At 37.7% G+C, this 18,717-nt stretch overlaps 1 protein-coding gene across 1 annotated transcript; it reads right to left on the reverse strand.

Moving 5' to 3' along the window:
• Positions 1-11,629: 11,629 nt before the first annotated feature.
• On the reverse strand, positions 11,630-12,636 carry LOC110731140 (acyl-CoA--sterol O-acyltransferase 1-like). The gene is made up of 2 exons (XM_021910974.1): positions 11,758-12,636; positions 11,630-11,653 (listed from the first exon to the last, which is right to left on the reverse strand). Exons 1-2 carry the CDS (start codon positions 12,634-12,636, stop codon positions 11,630-11,632), a joined length of 903 nt encoding a protein of 300 aa, XP_021766666.1.
• Between the last annotated feature and the right edge of the window lie 6,081 nt (positions 12,637-18,717).

The following is an 18,717-nucleotide window of genomic DNA, read 5'->3' on the forward strand; positions in this document are numbered from 1 at the left end:
CTGAGCTGGGTTTTGTTTCTCTATCTTTTAAAAATGGATATCCGAAACACAGGGCCAACTGAAGGCAATGCTTCGGATAATGGCTTTCTGGGATACAAGGCTCAGTTAAGGCAATATCCCATACTTGTCCATGGACTCATGTCTTTGGAGAACAAGTCTTACTGAAGTTTGACTTCAGCTGAAAGACCAGAGTTCTTTAAAAAGACGAGTTTGTCAGCAATCTGAAACCCAGTTACCCGGAGGCGAAGGTTTCAGACGAGGCTGAATAAAAAATTTCCAACAGTTGCTGTTATCCTTGATTTTCTGCCTATCTTTTAAAAATGGATATCCAAAACACAGGGCCAACTAAAGGCAATGCTTCGGATAATGGCTCTCTGGGATACAAGGCTCAGTTAAGGCAATATCCCAGACTTGTCCATGGACTCGTGTCTTTGGAGAACAAGTCTTACTGAAGTTTGACTTCAGCTGAAAGACCAGTGTTCTTTAAAAAGACGAGTTTGTCAGCAATCTCAAACCCTGTTACCCGGAGGCGAAGGTTTCAGACGAGGCTGAATAAAAACCCTTAAAGAGTGGATAGAATAAAGAAAACTTTGAAAGAATAAAAAGTTGCAAATACTTATATAAATGGTGGCTCCAAGGCCTTTCATTAATTCAAAATGTACTTACAAAGATTGTTCTGCCCCATCAGCATTCCAGTGATTTTTCAACTCAGTTCCATCCAACTGCTGAAGTTGGTATGTCCCTGGCTGAAGCTCATCACAGATTTCGTAGGGTCCCTCCCATGCAGCTGAGAGTTTCCCATGGATTCGGCCTTTCTGAACCGCGGCAGCATTCTGAAGGATAAGGTCTCCAATTTTGAGAGGCCTTGCACAGACCCTTCGGCTGTAAAATTTGTTGATTCTCTGCTTATAAGCAACCATTCTGTCTCGGGCTAAGTCTCTTACTTCGTCGAGGAAATCGAGAGATTCCTTCATCAGTTGCTCATTCTCAGCCGAGAAGTGGTGCACTCGTAAACTCTCAGAGCCGATTTCCACTGGAAGAACGGCTTCGGCACCATACACCAGTTCAAAAGGTGAATAGCCTGTTGCCTCTTTTTCAGTTGTCCGAAAGGACCAGAGGGTTCCTGGGAACTCCTCCAACCACTTGGACTTTTGATCTTCCACCCTCTTTTTGAGGGCGTTCAGGATCTGTTTATTTGCAGCTTCGGCTTGTCCGTTACTTTGCGGGTGGCATACCACTGAATATGCCAGTTTGATACCGAAATGATCGGTATACCGCTTCAGCGGCAAGTTATCGAACTGCCTCCCATGATCGAAGACAAATACTTTCGGAATGCCGAAACGAGTGATGATATTCTGCCAGATGAACTTTCTGACAGTTTGCTCTGTAATGTTCGAGGCTGCTTCGGCCTCGATCCATTTACTGAAATAGTCGACACCGACTATCAGCCACTTTTTCTGGTATGTAGCATCTGGAAATGGTCCCAGTATATCCAGTTCCCATTGGGCAAACGGGAGTGGATTGAGGATCGGCTGAAGATCCCTAGCTAGCTGATGGATAACTGGTGCGAATTTTTGACATTTTTCGCATTTCCGAACCAGCTCCTTAGCATCTGAGATCATGGTGGGCCAGTAATATCCGTCCCTCAATGCCTTGTGGGTTAAGGTCCTTCCCCCGATGTGGTTCCCGCCGATGCCGAGGTGAATCTCCCGAAGGATATAATCTGCATCTGTTGGTCCCACGCATTTCAGCAATGGGGCTGAGAAGGAATTTTTCAGAAGCTCCCCTCTGAAGACAATGAACCTTGAGCTGGTTCTCTTAAGCTTGGAGGCCAAAATTCTGTCTTCGGGAATTTCTCCCCGAAGCTTGAAAGCTAGGATGGGGTCCATCCAGCTGGGCTCTGAGTCAGCGGAACACACTTCAGGTGCTTCGTCGACACTTCTTTCTCGACGCACTTCCACATATACAGATCTGTTCAGCTCAGTGAGAGTGGAACTAGCAAGTTTGGAGAGTGCATCAGCTTGAGTATTCTGACCCCTTGGGATCAGCTGAACCTCAAAAGTTCTCAGCTTTGCAATGACTGATTTGATCTTGGCAAGATAGGCTATCATGGAGGGCTCTTTGGCCTCGTAGCTGCCACTGATCTGATATGCAACTAGCTGAGAGTCTATTTTCAGGCAGACATGCTCGGCTTTCAGAGCGATGCATAATTCTAAGCCAACGATTGCTGCCTCATATTCAGCTTCGTTGTTCGAAGCCTTAAAAGAAAATTTTAGTGCATACTCAAAGGATTTGCCTTCGGGAGAGGTTATCACTACCCCTGCCCCCGAACCATTTACGGTGGAGGATCCATCCGTAAACACGGTCCAGACTTTCTTTTCACTGTCTAGCGTTTCTTGGTACGAACATTCGGCCAAGAAATCCGCTAGAGCTTGAGCCTTGATGGTAGCCCTCGGCTGGTAGCTGATGCTGAATTCGGTGAGCTCAAAAGCCCACTTGGCCAGCCTACCAGATTTTTCAACTTTGCCGAGAACTTTTTCCAGCGGCTGATAAGTTAAGATCACTATCTAATGGCAATCAAAATAGGGCCTCAGCTTCCGAGCAGCTACTATTACTGCAAAAGCGACTTTCTCGAGTAGAGGGTAACGAGTCTCGGCGTCCGTCAGAGTGTGACTGACGAAGTAGATCGGTTGCTGAATTTTGCTCTCTTCCTTCAGCAGCACTGCACTGATGGTGGCTAGGCTAACATCCACGTACAGATACAAAGTTTCTCCCTCTGCTGGGCTAGCCAGCGTTGGGAGTTGAGCCAGATGCTCCCGAAGCTGCTTGAAGGATTCTTTTTGCTCTTCCTCCCAAACGAGCTCTTTTGTTTTCAGGAGTTTCAGGGCCTTGAAGAAAGGTAACCCCTTATCCGAAGCTCTGGAAATGAACCTCGAGAGGGCTGCCATTCTTTCGGTGAGCCGCTGAACATCCCGCTTTGTTTTCGGCTCAGGAAGGTCGAGCGCTGCTTTGACTTTGGAGGGATTGGCATCAATCCCCCTCTTGCTGACCATGAACCCAAGGAATTTCCCTGACTTCACGCCGAAGACACACTTCTTCAGATTCAGCTTCATTTGATGCTTTCTTAAGGTGGCGAAAGTTTCGGCCAGGTCCTTAACATGGTCCTCAGATTTTTTGCTTTTGACGATTGAATCGTCAACATAGACTTCCATGTTTCGGCCTTTTTGATCGGCAAAAACTTGATCCACCAGCCTTTGATAGGTTGCCCCCGCATTTTTCAATCCGAAGGGCATCATTTTATAATTGTACACCCCGGCGTTCGTGACGAATGCCGTCTTTGCTCGATCGTCAGGGTGCATGAAGATCTTATGATATCCCGAGAATGCGTCCATGAAACTAAGCAAGGCATGGCCACTCGTCGAGTCGACTAGCTGATCGATCCTCGGCAAGGGATAGAAATCCTTCGGACAAGCCTTATTTAGGTCCGTGAAGTCAACGCATATTCTCTAGGTACCATTACCCTTCTGAACCATCACCACATTTGCCAGCCATTTTGGATATTGACAAGGCTCGATGAAGCCTGCCTCCAGCAACTTTTTGACCTCGGCTGCGATGTCTCGGTTCTTATTTGCGAAGTAATTCCGCTTCTTTTGCTTAATTGGCCGACACGTTGGGTCAACATTAAGCTTATGGGAGATGAGGTATGGACTTATCCCGGGCATATCAGCTGCCGAGAAAGCAAACACATCTCTATTGTCCCGAAGGAGTTGAATGAGTTCACAACGGGTGTTCGGATCAAGATCCATCCCGATTGTTACACATTTCTCAGCGTCTCCTTCGGTCAACTCGTCCGTTTCAGTCTGTTGGTCCATGTCCATTGCTGATGGACTGGACTCTTTGCAATCTAGCCTGCTGTCTATGTCAGCAGGCGTCCCAGACTTTTTGCTCTTCGGCTCAGATGAAGAGCTAGCCTTTTCCCTTTCTGGCCCTTTTTCTCTGGGCACACAACCTTGGGCCGAAGCACTTAGGCCTTTCGGCTTTTTTGTGCTGGGCTCTCTTTCTTTTTCTTTCTCCTCCTCATCCTTGTCGTCGTCATCTGGGCGACTAGTGGATGGCTTGAGGTAGTTGCACCTTCGGGCGTCCTTTTGGCTGCCCTGGATCCTTTCGGGGAAGCCGGCGTCTGAGACGTAAATCATCAGCTGATGATAAGTTGAGACGACCCCTTGGATCTAGTGAATTATGGGTCTCCCCAAAATCACGTTGTACACTGAAGGAGCGTCAATGACCAAAAATTCAGTCATGACGTTCCTGGCTGCCTCATCGCAGCCGATGGTGACAGGAAGTGTCACCTTCCCATCTGGGTAAGTTGAAGCCCCGTTGAATCCGGATACCGGGTAGGGTACCGGCGTAAGGTGCTTGGGCTTCAGCTTGATTTGATTGTAGGCCTTTTGGAACAGAATGTTTGCTCCGCTGCCGCCGTCAACAAGAACTTTGCTGACGTCGTGGTTGTCCACTGTGGCGATGATCACCAACGGATCCTCGTGAGGGAACGTTACCCCCCGGCAGTCGGCGGCTGTGAACGTCATGTTCGGCACCGGCGACTGGGGAGGCTGAATGTCAGCGTTGTTCACCTGGTGGGTCAGAGCCCTAAGGTGCCGCTTGTGTTCCCTCCGAGAACATATTCCTCCCGAGATGACATTGATTGGAGAGAATTTTCCCTCCGCACTTTTGCTGTTCTTCCGGGGGAAGTCAAGGTCCTGCCGAGAGTCCTTTGCTGACTTCTCGGCCTCTTTTTTCTCGCGGTAATCCGCGATGTATTTTTTCAAGTATCCCTTCCGGACCATGTCCTCGATCTGGTCCTTCAGCTGGATACATTCCTCGGTGTTATGTCCCGGTGATTCATGGAACTCGCACCACTGATTTTTATTTTTATGCTGATACCACTCTGGGAGTGGTCTCGACTTTCTGTAACTCTGGTCCTCCATTGTCACGCTGTAAATTTTGGCGCGTGGAAGAGAGAGTGGAGTGTAGGATTCATATCTGCCTGTGAATGGGGCAGATTTTTCCTTCTTCGGCGCGTGTAAGAGAGAGTGGAGTGTAAGATTGCTCCGAGGCTTTCGCCTTTCCCTTTGTCTTCTGGCCTTGGCCTTCAGACGAGGGTGTTTGTTTTTTCTTCCCTCCCCTAGATTGAGGTTGGGTTTTTGTTTTGTTCCACTCCTCGGCTCGGATGAATTTATCCGAGGCGTTCAGAGCTTCCTCCAAGGTCTGCGGGGTATGCATGACCATGAAGTCTAAGAACTTCCCAAGCTGAAGGCCATTCTGCATTGCAAAAACAGCTAGCCCTTGGTCCAGCTGAGAGACGCTGGATGACTCGTTGCTGAAACGGGTCAGATAGTCTCGGAGGCTTTCAGCCTCTCCTTGTTGCAGACCCATGAGTTCTGCAGTAGTCTTCTCTCGGCGGTTTGCCATGGAAAACTTGCTCTGAAACTTGATGGACAGGTCATCCCACCCTGTTATAGAGCCTTGTTTCACTCCCTTGGAGATCCACTCTTGCGCGACCCCCTTGAGAGTGGTTGGAAAATATTTGCACCAAGTTGCTTTGGACCTGGGGCAAAGATGCATATGAGCCTCATACGAGGCAATGTGGTCCTTCGGATCCGAAGTCCCATCATATGTGATGTGCGACGGTATTTTAACCGTGGGCACGTGCTCTTTCAGTATCCATTGCTCGAATAGGGAACTGGTGGGTAGCATAACGGCCTTGCCTTTGTTCCTGGCCGAAGGGACCGCGCTCCGCCCTCTTAGAGAGGTAGGAGTGGTTTTCGTCCCTGGCTGGGAAGTTTGGGCCTCGGCTACAGGGAACGAGAGGCGACTGTGCACGCTCGGCTCCCTGCCGCCGAGTCGGTCGAGTACGCTTCGGCGGACAGTCTCAGGTTGCTCTCGGCGAGCAGATTCTGGCCGAGAAGCTGAGCTGCTGCTCTTGTGCGTTTCTGGCAGAGATGTTGAGGATCCTCTGAAAAATTGAGGGTTCTTTTTCCTCTCTCTTTCAGTTCTCCAGGTATCCTCTTCCCACTTTTCCAGTTCCCGGAAGGAAGGAGGTTTCTCCCCATCGCGGTCTAGCTTCCTCCGCTGATGTCGGGTATGCGGAGGAGTTCGATCGCTAGGTGGAGGCATATTTTGTGCCCTCATTGCCTCCATGAGCACTGCCAGCACTCTCGCCACCTCCTCCGAGCTGGGCCCCGTCAAAGGGGTCCTCGGCTGAGTGTGGGAATGAGAGCGGATGGTCGATGGTTGGCTTTGGGGCACTGAATGAGTCCTATGATCGGACTGACCTCTGCTAGATCGAGAGGGACTCGGCCTATGATGAGAATTGTGAATTACGGGAGAAAGGGAATCCTCCCTGTATGATCCTCCCCCCGAACTGGTACCCTTGGGAGAGTTCCGGTCCGGTGAGGGTGATGGTGTAGGAGTTTTAGGCTTTTTGCCTGCTCCTTGACGGAGGCTTTTGCTCTTGCGGTTCTTAGCCATTGCTACTAAGATGATTGCAAGATGATTTTGATTAAAGATTTTTGAAAGTCTTCCCCACAGACGGCGCCAAATTGTTTCGAATGAAAACAATGGGGCCTTGCCGAAGGCCCGCTGAAGTGGCTGAAGACTGGTTCGGTCCAATTGATGCTGGGCCGAAGGTTTCCTGCACAACTAAAACACGTAAACTGGCCTCGGGGGTGGATCTGAGGAAGACCCCTCCGATGCCAAAGTCAAACGGTGTTTAGAGAGAGAAAGTTATGCAAGAGATTTAGTGCTTGAGGCTTTTGTGTCTTAATGTACAAATGAATTAATTGAAGGCTTTTATACCTTTGCACATGATGAGAGGAGAGTAATTGGGCCCTTAAATAGTCATGGGCTGACCATGGCAATTCGGACCAAAGGACTCTTGGTTGACTTGGCTTGATTGGAGGCTCGGGCCTTGACCTTGGAATATTGAGTCATTTAGTGATCAGGCCCAATAAGATAATTGGACCCAAATAAATGACTAGGCCCAATTAGATAAATTGGACCCAAATAGGATGATATGATATTAATCACTTTGTTTGATTTTGCGTATTACTTAATTGGTGTTGGTATAAATTAATAACTTGACGTTTTTGTGCACATACTGGTTTCACGTGTATAATTAGCCGTTTTCGAAATAAAAGTATGTTACTTGATCGAATGGAGTTGGAATAAGTGTAATGTATGTACTTTCATGCTTTATTGTTTAATTGAGCAAGTATCATTATCTAATGCGAATATTTTAATGTATTAGGACGGATAAGTGACATTTAATCAGCAACTTTTGTTGGCATGTGTGTTTGTTTGTTGTACTATCTATTAGTGTTTGTGGCCTTTCTCTTCTTATGGTGGCCTTATAACAACTCACTTTTACACTTATTATTAATAAAGGAGATCAGTCAAGATTGACTAAAGTAGTTCAAGAGATTGCATTGTAGTTAGAGAAGCTCAAATGTTTTAATTGGCTTTTTTATGACAAATTTGTGGATTGCATAAGTAGCTCACTTATTTTATTGAGTTTTATGAAGATATTAAAACTTGCTATAAAAATTATGAGCGACTCTTTTATCTTTGCCGGCCTTATTTAAATTATTAATATATGGTCAAATAACAAGGGAGCTCTGTTCTCCTGCTCGCGTTTACAAGGGTTCCCACTCACTCTATTGAGTTACACCCCTTATTGGGTTATGCAAGGAAGCATCTCGATAGGTCTAGGATACCCAAATGAATGCAACTAGTTCAGTTGGTTAAAGCCATAAGATGCAATACTCAAGATCAGACTTAGCTTTAGGATGGAAGCTAATTTAGAATCTTTTCATGTGTAATAAATATTGTAAAATTAAATGAGAAAGCTTATAATTTTTCCTTTAGGGTTTATCATTCTATATTACTCCCTTTTTTCACAAGGATTTTAGTTAATTTGACAGTGAAACTGCCAAAAATATTTATTTTTGCAACTTAAGAAAATACTAAAGTTTAGTAAATAAAAATAGGGATTTTATCACTGGTACCCTCAAAGATTTGACTTTTATCAATGGTGCACCTCATTAAGTTTTCATTATCAGCGGTGCCCTTAATATTTTCATCCAATTGCTACAGTGATCATATGTTATTAAAACGTTAATTAAATGTTAACTGGGGTTTTTTTTTGGATGGTTTAATGGGTTAGGAAAGTGTAAATACTCAAATGCCCCTACCCTAAAAACTCCCTCCAAAAATCAGTTCTCCTTTCCCCCCCCCTTTTTTCGATTTTTCCCTCTTTCCTCTGTCTCCTATTTATTCTCTCTGCTGCTTTAGAATTCCCCTCTTCTCTTCTCTTCATTCCTCTTATAATCTATACATTTCAATGTCTTCTTCTGGTCAGAAATTATGGTCCAGTCTTTCCTATTTGATTGCTTGACAATGTTGTACAAATTCCAAAGAAAGTATGACCAAAAGATTTTATACAAAATAATTCTCAAAATCAAGATCGAAATTGAGTAATAACCTTAATCCGCAATTTGTCAAAGCGATTCTCCACAAATCTTGCTTCAATTAGGGCTTTCTAGCGAACTTAAGAACAGGGGAGAGAGTATGGAAGTTGGACGATCAAATTTTTTTGCCTTTTTTTGTGATAAATGATGTTAGTTGGGCTTGGAGGGAGAGTGAATGACTGGGGGGCATTATCGTAAACTCACTTGCTGACATATTCCACACAAAATACCCACACTTAATGTTTACTAAACATTTTAATCAAATATGATCACTGTAGCAATTAGGTGAAAATATTAGGGGCACCGCTGATAATGAAAACTTAATGAGGTGCACCATTGATAAAAGTCAAATCTTTAAGGGTACCAGTGATAAAATCCCTAAATAATTTCAATTTAACAAAAATAAGTTAAGTTTAGTAAAAATAAGTTATATTCAGCAAAAAATAGATTTATAGTTTAATAAAACAAAACTTTAATCAATAAAAATCAGTAATTTAAAAGAAAAAAATATACAAGAGAAACAGTAATTAATTATAAAAATTAATTTAAGTTCAAAAATAATTAAATTTAACAAAAATAATTTTAATTTAGCAAAAATAAGATCCTATAAATTGAGAGTCGGTCTGATTTCCATCCCAAAACCTAGCCTAGCTAATTCAATCTTCAATCCACAGTCTTTTATAAAGTATCCCATCATCTTATATAATCTTCCAAAACCCTAACTACAAAAATTCAACATGTTAACAATGACCTTGTTAACAACCTCAAATTCTCAGCAACCTGGAGAAGAGCAAGATTCGAAAGAAAGCGATCGAATAACCCAATTACCGGACCCAATTCTTGTCCATATTTTTTCTCATCTTCCCACCTACGATGCCGTGTATCGAGCCGGGTTGGTCTCGAAAGGTTGGTCATCTTTTTGGACCTCTCTTCCTTCCCTTGTTTTCCGTCAATCGGATTTAAACCGATCATGGAACTATACTCATCACAAGTTTATTTTTTATGTCCATCGTATCTTCAACTATCACAATCCCTACAATTTCGAGAGCTGTCGCTTTGATTTTAATTATAAGGGCTTATTTCTTAACTTTCAGTATATTGAGCAGAAATTGAATTCTTGGATACGTTTAGCACTTCATCGTAAAGTAAAGAAGCTTGAATTACTGTTAGGTATAAACTCCTCGTATTATTTACCTCGTTTCTTGTTTCGAAACGAGGTTTTAACCAGCTTGACTTTACAGGGTGTTAGCTTTCACCAATCTATTGGTGAGATTAATTGGAAGTTATTGACGAGCTTGTCCATAGAACAAATTCGTGATCAACTCACAGATGATTGGATGCAAAAAATATTTTTAGGTTGTCCTTTATTAGAGTACTTGAAATTGTCTGATTGTGATGGATTCAAAAGATTGGATATAGTTTCTACAACTTTGAGGCAATTGGTGCTTCATAATTGCAAGTTTGGGAGTAGTAAATGTGGTGACATGTTATGTGTTTCGGCCCCTTTTCTTCAAGTATTGACTATTACTGGGTTTATGTACTATCAGAGGTGCTACTTGGGAGAGTCTATTCTTAAATTTGAAAATTTTTATAATAATGATTATATAAATCGCTTTAAAAGGTTAGAAAAGAATAATACTAGTGATGACAAAGAAGACGAGGGTGATAGTAATAATGACATCATCAAATACTACGAACATGCACAATTTGTCAATTTACAACATTGATTACATGTGAGAATTGTCTTTAATTTATTTTTAGGACAAATAAACTTTTAAAATTACTTGAAAGCTAGAATAGGTCTGAATTTAATTAATTCAATTAAATGACAATCATATAATTTTTATAAGGAAGTCTTTATTTGATTCATATATATATATATATATATATATATATATATATATATATATATATATATATATATATATATATTATGTAGTTTTTGAATTTGATATTTTATTTATGTTATACGAAGTATGACTTATTATAATGAGTTACGATATTATTAGCCAAATGCTTGTAGCATTTTAATGAAATATAACCTACTACACGTATATATTATATTTTAAAAAATTGATTATATGTATTAGAACTATATATATCATGTGAAGCAAGTTAATATACTACTATTAAGAACCTCATTCATGAGAGTGAGGAATAGCTCAAGTGGTTAGAGCTTCCCTCTCGGTTTCAGGAGGTCCTGGGATCGATTCTCATCCCCGCCCTTGTGCCTCTCTAAGCACCAAAAAAAAAAAAACCTCATTCATGGTTTATTTACATTATTGTAGGTGAAGTGCAAAGGCGTCGATTATGATTATGATGAAAAGAAGAACTATTGGGAGTTATATCCCAATTATAGAAGCTGCAATTGTTTATTAAGACACCTTAAGATGGTGAAAATTGTTGGTTTAGTTAGTAACAAAGGTAGCAAAAGAGTGATTGAATTTTTACACTTCATCTTAAAATATGCAAAGGTGTTGGAAACACTATCCATTCACGTTGATTCGGAGCTCAACGACGAGAATGTTTTTATTCAACTATCTTTGTTTTACATGTTGACAAGCTTCCCCAAGTCTTCGCATGATGCTGTCATTCAAGTCATCTCTGGTGACACTATTTTAAAGACTACTTAGATTTAGAAACTGCTATTTGGCTCACTTAAAGAATAATGGATTTTTTGTTTTAGGGACTTTTTTTTTTTAAATGATTGCAAATATATACTCGTATTTTTTTTTTTCTTAATCACATTTCAACTCTCGTGGTTTTTTAGTTCAGCATTTGCATTTTTTTTGTTCAGTATTTATAGGTCAGATACTTAGTAGTAGAAGGGAGAGTTAAGGAAATACCTACCCTTAAGCACCCTCGTCACTTGGTATGACTCGAAGTCTAAACCATTAAGATCTAAGGTAAGCTCCCTAATAAGTGATCTAACACCTTGTTGACACTTTGTTATTGCATACAATTTTGCTTAGAGCAACTTGATATATCATCAATACTAAAACAAACACCACGAATGACACATGTCAATTGGTGTAAAATTTTCTTTAGTAAGTTTTTTTTTTTTTTTTTTTTTATCACACCTTTCTACCTCGAAACCCTTCTTATCACATCCTGTCCCTGCAATTCTCCTAACAGGGAGAAAAAGGAGCCAATAAGATGTTGCTAACACAAAACTAAGTGTTAATGGCACGGAAACAATCGGGTGAATCGATGACCACCCTAGGGTTCGTACCCAAAACCTCTTGACTAACAACTCAATAGCCATAAAAATTCCTTGTAGAACAAAGAACTTGGTCACCTCCCAAGTGGGTTTCATCCCACAAGTCATGTGGTAGAACATTATCTGGTGCATTATCCCGGATACTACTAGGGTGATAACCAATGCTACTACTTGTCCTGGACCAACCCCAAAGTAAACATCTAGTAATTTACGCGCTGGATTGTATATTGTGTGCCTTAGAATATCGGAAGAAACTCGATTCCACCTTCTACCCCAGAAATTTTGAAGTGATGTAGCTCTATTGGGCTGCTTCAAAATAGGTATTGGCTCTACATGTGGCAACATTTGGTGGACGACAATGATAAGTGATAGGAGTAATATCATCCCATCACGTAAAGAAAGGGCGAAAATTGATATTGACATCGCTAGTGCTATTATTTGCAATACATTTCCCGAGAACAAATAGTTGTTGTCAGAAAATAAGGTTGTGTACATCTGATCCTTTTCATCAGTACCCTTTTTAACAAAACACGGAATACTGATGGCTTCATTCCTAACTTTAAAAGGAAAAACGGCAACAACCACAAAGTTTACATAACTATCAAAAAGGATAAGATCACCCTTACCAAACGAGAAGAGGAGGAGTTTGAAAGAAGAGATCCAAGACAAGAAGAAAGACGCGATCCCTCGAAGGGAGATAGATGAAGGGAAGTACCAAGGGGCAACAAAAAGAACGTAGAATACACCAACAAGTGAAATTAGCCTTGGTACGCCCTTAGGCAACTTTGTGACAAAGAAATAACAATAACCATATGACATCAATAGTAGTAAGAGTAGAGAGATTGGTGATGATGAATCTGAGTAAGAGGGATTAGCTCCTTCACTTAACATAATTACAAACACTAATTTTGCGATTTATGAATAATATTAGAAATTACAAAATGTATCTAGTAGCTAATTTATGTTGCAACTTAAGTTTGTAGTGAGGAGACTTATGATCCTGACTCTATATGCTTTAAGAAGGGAAGCTTATATAAGGTCTAAATAACACGGTCAAGAATTAATTGCATCACATTGACTTTATGTTCTCCAACATACAGTACAACTTTATTTAAATTTATCTATTACGTAGTAGTACTTCGTAATCAAAACATTTTCTCCTCTGCTATTCACTCCGTTCAATCTATCTATCTATATATTATACTAAAAGACAAGCGTCTCAATGTGAGGATGACAAATGTCACTCTCTCATTGGCTTATCTTATGTATAAAATAAATCTATATAATTACTGTTTACATATTTAAGCATAGTTATTTTTGTTAAACTTCAAACAATAAAAGCAAGTTTCTATACATGCATAAAATTTTCATGATTTCCTAACATAAATATCGATTTAATTTTTTATAATAAATATATACTTTCTAATACTACAAATAATCCATAAAATCTTTCCAATCTTTATTTATAGTTAAGTTAAAGAATAATAACTAATTTGAAGCAATATGATTAAAGTGGCATAATTAAGGAAACAAATATTTCGTATTTTGAAAGGCTAATATTGTTTTTTTTTTTATGAAAATTAAATAAAATCGATAATATTTAGTTTGACGTCAATTATGAAATCAATACAAACATTTAAAAAAAAAATCAGATGTACAATAAAATATTGTGCACCTATTATAAAAGCTATCCTGTAATGAATGAAAGTTATTTATGCTTTATTGATAAAAGTTACCCAAAATATCAGATGTACAATAAAATATTGTGCACCTATTATAAAAGCTACCCTGTAATGAATGAAAGTTATTTATGATTTATTGATAAAAGTTACCCAAAATAATGTAAAAGTTTTTGATACAAAAGTTTTTAGTGTAAAAATTACTTTTATCGTTTGTTGTACTCCTTGACAAATACTGAATGGTGAGCCGAAATGTTGTCTTGGAAAAAAATACATAATCTTGAACATAAATTTAATTTTAATCGGTCTTTCATTTTCTATACAATGTCTTTTACAATGACCTTTTGTTTTTCTTGCATAAAAAAAATAATAAAAAACTGAACCAATAACCAATCTACACAAGAGGAATAAAAGTTAAATTGAATTAGACATTTGACGGAAAAGGGATAGATATAAAATATATTATAACTATTACTCATGTTTTAAATTGTAATATTCGTATTAACAATGCAATTACTTATAATTTTTTTTTAGAAAAACTAACATTTTGATTTAAAAATCGTGCATTGCTCATGTACTATACTGGATATACAACAATCATGTGCAATAATTTATGTTGTTTTATACATAATAATACTTTTAACTATAATAATATGTGTATATAATATAATATTTCTATAATATAAAAAAGTATACGTATATAATATAATATTTTATAACATGTGTCCTCCATACCAAGTGTAGTCCCAATCACCACTACACCAATTGGTTGTTGGTGTAGTGGTGATTGAGACTACACTTGGTAGGGAGGACTAGTGTGCTCCCCTGCAACAACAATCGGAAGGGGAGTGGAACCTAATAACCTAGAACTGATCCTCAAATCTAGATTAGCCCAAAGGGTGAACCGGATAGAACACCCAAAACTCAATGCATATATGACGGGAATTAACTTATCCTTTATTTATCTTATACAAAACTCCAAAGTCTATTTTTTTTTTCAAAATATGATAATAACATTTGTAAATTTTTGTTAATATGAAAGATATAAACCTATCAAAATGTATATATAGTTAAATTGTTTAATAACTTATATCGAATGCGTAGTTTTATTAAAATTATTTGCATGTAATCATTAAATGTGTTGGATGTCGTGTAGCTATGCAATGTCCAAAACTTTAGTTGAGCGACTTTGATTTAGTGATTGTACGGTAAAAAGATATTGACTTCGATCTTGAAACCTAATAGTCTAATAAATTCTAAATAGAAAAATTAAAACAAAAGGAAATGAAAATAGTAAATGGCTTTAAATATTGAAATAAACATAACCTTTTAAATCAATTTAGCGAATTCAAGAGACAATTTTAAGGCATTTAAATTAAATGGGGGAAAATATATGTAAAAAGAACATTTTTAGATATATAAATGTTCATGCACTATTATAAGAGTTTTGTTAACCTTTTTATAATTAAGGTAGGGATAAATCTTAGTAATATATACTCCGTATATTTTATTTATATAAAATTATTAGTATCCATACCTATATACGAAGTATTTGTGTCGTATACTATATTTAATCAGCTGTTGTTATATATATGACTATTATATAATATATAGTTTTTGGCACAATGCTTAACTTAGGAAAATATATGTTCTGGTAAGTCAAATATAAGGTTATTATTGTGTCTATAGATTTAATGAATGCGACGGGTAAATAAAACATGTATATATTAGATTGATTGTAGCTACTGATGCGGATGGTATGATAAGAAAATTTTAGTTTTTTTTCTCAACGGGAGATATAAATAAATTAGTCCACTTCTTATATAGCTATGTGGAGTATTATTCAATTATTTTTCAATTAATAAAATAACATTATAAAAAATTAAAAGAAATTCAAATAACATAAAATACTATTCAAATAACGTTCCTTTTTTTTTTATTGACCATTAGTACAAGTCCTTTAATAGTAAATGAATTACCTTTGTTTTTATTTTTATTTTTCCTACTGGTTTAATAATTTGATTAAATTTATAATCCATGCATCGCACGGACACTATGCTAGTTATTTTCTAAAACGGAATTTTCAAATCAGTTGCATCACTTTTAATCATAATTTTTCTCTATTTCTTTCCTATCACATAACCTCTTTCTTTTTTTTTCTATTCCAAAAATTGTCTACAACTTAAAAAAAAAAAACAGTGCAAAAATCAAATTTGCACCAATAAACAACAGTGTAAAAGTCAAATTAACGCATATGTTTATTTAAACTTCTTTTGTACGGAGCAATGTGCACCACTGTACCTCTAATGAAGTTGCTAACCTATAGGCTGTAGCCCAATGGCCAATACTGGCTAGAATTTGATGAGGATTTGACTAGTGTGAGGAGTCTAAGGACTTTATTGAATTGAAAACTTAAATTCAATGTTTGTATTTTTAGATGAAATCTTAATAGACTATAACATGTGTATCAATAAATGAGAAAATGACTCTTTCTAGGCCAACAATACTGCTAGGAGTAGTTAATTTGACATTATTTTAATTACACGTGGTGCTAAAATTCTACAAATACGACCAAGATAACACTTCGATGCAACTTTGTAATATTGGGAACTTAATTCATAGCAATAATTGGGTTTTATCAATAAATAAATTTACTAATTAATTATCAAACTTATGATAAAATTGAAGATTACTCCATATAATATTGATCAACAAGTTTTCTCTCTTTGTACAGTAAAAAAAATATAGATACGTAGTATATTTGTATAATGAAATATGTGATCCTCTTACACATAAAGACCTTGTGCGGTTTCCTACCTTACACTTGCTCAGACACCCCCCCCCCCCCCCCGCGTCCCCTCCCCTCCCCTCCCCTCCCCTATTTGAATTTTGGACTTGGATCATGATTAAAAACACGAATGTTGTAACTCTTATAAATTTGAGTGAAGTTTGATCTTAGACAATCAATTGATGACGAAGGTTTAAATAAAATGAGTATAGATACAAGTATAAAGTTTGATATATATATGCACAAATTTAACGATTTTCAAATAAAAATAACTTTTTGAGCGTAAAATACTAATAGTTAACCTAACCTGCATTGAAATAATTTATGACCCAAGATTGGGTCAGAGGCATCCACACGAAGTGAAACATCAAATCATTTATGAATTTAAAAAAGGCAAAAAGCAACGTATATCCTGGCCGGGAGGCATTGGATAAGAAGATAGTTAAAAGTAATTTGAAATGAACATTTATTACAAGACTCGTAATTTTTACATGCATTCTTGTATTAATATCATTTTGAAAAATATTTTAAATGGTGTTTAAAAAAAATGAAAAAAAATTGATTATCTAACAACTAGGAGCGTTTGTTAGCAATATTTTTTAAAACGATCTTGCTAACGAGCGCCCCGGGGCGTTAGATTAGGATAAATTATATTGGTTGAAATGGTATTAAGTTGGGAATTCATGACAAAATCACGTGTCGTTCGGTGTAATTAATGTTAATTTTACTCTAATATTTGCATTTTAATTCTCTTATCTAACGCCCCGGGGGCGCTCATTAGCTTTTACCTTTTTCTTGTAAACTTGTAAATAACAAGGTTTAATCTTTAAAAGATTTAAAGAGGTCCGTTTAGAATGCATTTACTTCATGCAACAAATTGCACAGTAGTACACTCTACCACAGCCACAAGCTTTGTTGCTGTAAACTGATAAAGTGATAATGGATCACACATACCAATATATTGGAGGTTGAGAGTTGGCCTGGTATTAAATCTTGCAATCAATGAATTCTAACATAAATTTCATCTAAATTGTTTGATGATTAAATAATTATTAAAGTTAAAAGAGTGTTTTGTCATACAATTAGAAAAAATACATAGCACAAAACAACCAATAACAAATGCCGTGGAAGACAGGATATATCATATTCATATATGGTGATTTAGATTTGCACAATTTTGTCTTAATCAATTAAGAATTGAGAATTTTAGACTGTAATGAATGAGAAATCTAATTAACAATTTGCCAACATTTTTTCACACCATTAAACCTTTTAAGTGATCGTTGTGTTGGAACATAATAAAGTTAAATTTTCTAAAACATTTGGAAGTGGTTTTTTTCCCGCCAAAGTTTAGTAAAAGTAGTACTTATTTTACTTAGTTTACTACCATTAGAACTTGTTTTATAGTTTAGGAATTGTTCACTTCAGCTTAATTTCAGTTCACTCCAGCTCCTAATTTTCTTCTCTTATAAAATATTCAGTTTAGCTCAGTTCAGTTCAGTTCAGCTCCAATCAGTTCAGTTTAACTCAATTCAATAAATGTGAACATGCCCTTAATCTAAGACCAGCCATTTAACTTCCAAATTCCAAAACTACTAGTGAATGGACGAAATGATAGACAATTACATGCATTCACTATTTTGTTTTTAACAATTTAACATAACTTTCCGAGGAGGAAATACAAACAGTACAATTCATAAGATCAGTCACGATTTTGTTTTCAACATAACTTTCGGAGGAGGAAATACAAGTTGATATATTTGATATCCTTGTTCGAATGAACATCATCAAGGGGTATTATCTATTATGGACTTTTGTACATTAATTATCGGATACACTATCAAAATATGATAATACTCTGTATTATATATTGCCTTAAATATCGTTATTAGTTTCATAAATTAAGGGAACATCAAGCTTTTATAACACATTTTAATATATCCAAATTAAAGTGTAATTAATTACCATATACTTAGTTTAATAATCTAGGCAAACATCAAATTTAACATGTAATTTATGATCTGCAAAGCCCATTACTGTCAAATAGCTGCCATATCTGCATAGAAATAAGCAACCCCTGTATCTATGTTACAGATGGTAGTCAAGCAATGCATAAATGCCCACTACAGCTGCAGCATCCAAGCTCTATAATAAGCTCTTTCAATTCCTAGAGTGAAACAAACAAAGTTTGCTCAAGCAATACGGCAATCTTTTAGAGAAGTTAGTTAGAGTTTTCCATTATTTGCTAATAAGAGTCGTAAGTGAAGGAGTAAATGGAAGGTAAGACGAAGCTGAAGTTCGAATCTTTTGTGTTAGTTGCGCTTTTGATTTCATGGTTAGCAATACTACCAGCATCAGCATGCTCAAATGACAGTTCTGATTGCAAAGACTGCATTCTGAGAAGGATGAAATATGACTGCCCGTCGTGTACAACAGCACTACGCTGTATGGCAAAATGCCTGTGGGCAGGAACGTCGAAGACTAAGTGCATAAAGCGGTGTGATT

This window comes from Chenopodium quinoa, unplaced genomic scaffold, assembly GCF_001683475.1.
Source record: "Chenopodium quinoa cultivar QQ74 unplaced genomic scaffold, ASM168347v1, whole genome shotgun sequence".
NCBI lineage: Eukaryota > Viridiplantae > Streptophyta > Magnoliopsida > Caryophyllales > Amaranthaceae > Chenopodium > Chenopodium quinoa.

Excerpts from the sequence above, each read along its gene's own strand:
- LOC110731140 (XM_021910974.1), bottom strand. The coding sequence starts at position 12,636 with ATGTTAAGTGAAGGAGCTAATCCCTCTTACTCAGATTCATCATCACCA. Across the intron at positions 11,654-11,757 it reads TGTTAGTCAAGAGGTTTTGG|GAGAATTGCAGGGACAGGAT; the intron begins GTACGAACCCTA and ends TCTCCCTGTTAG.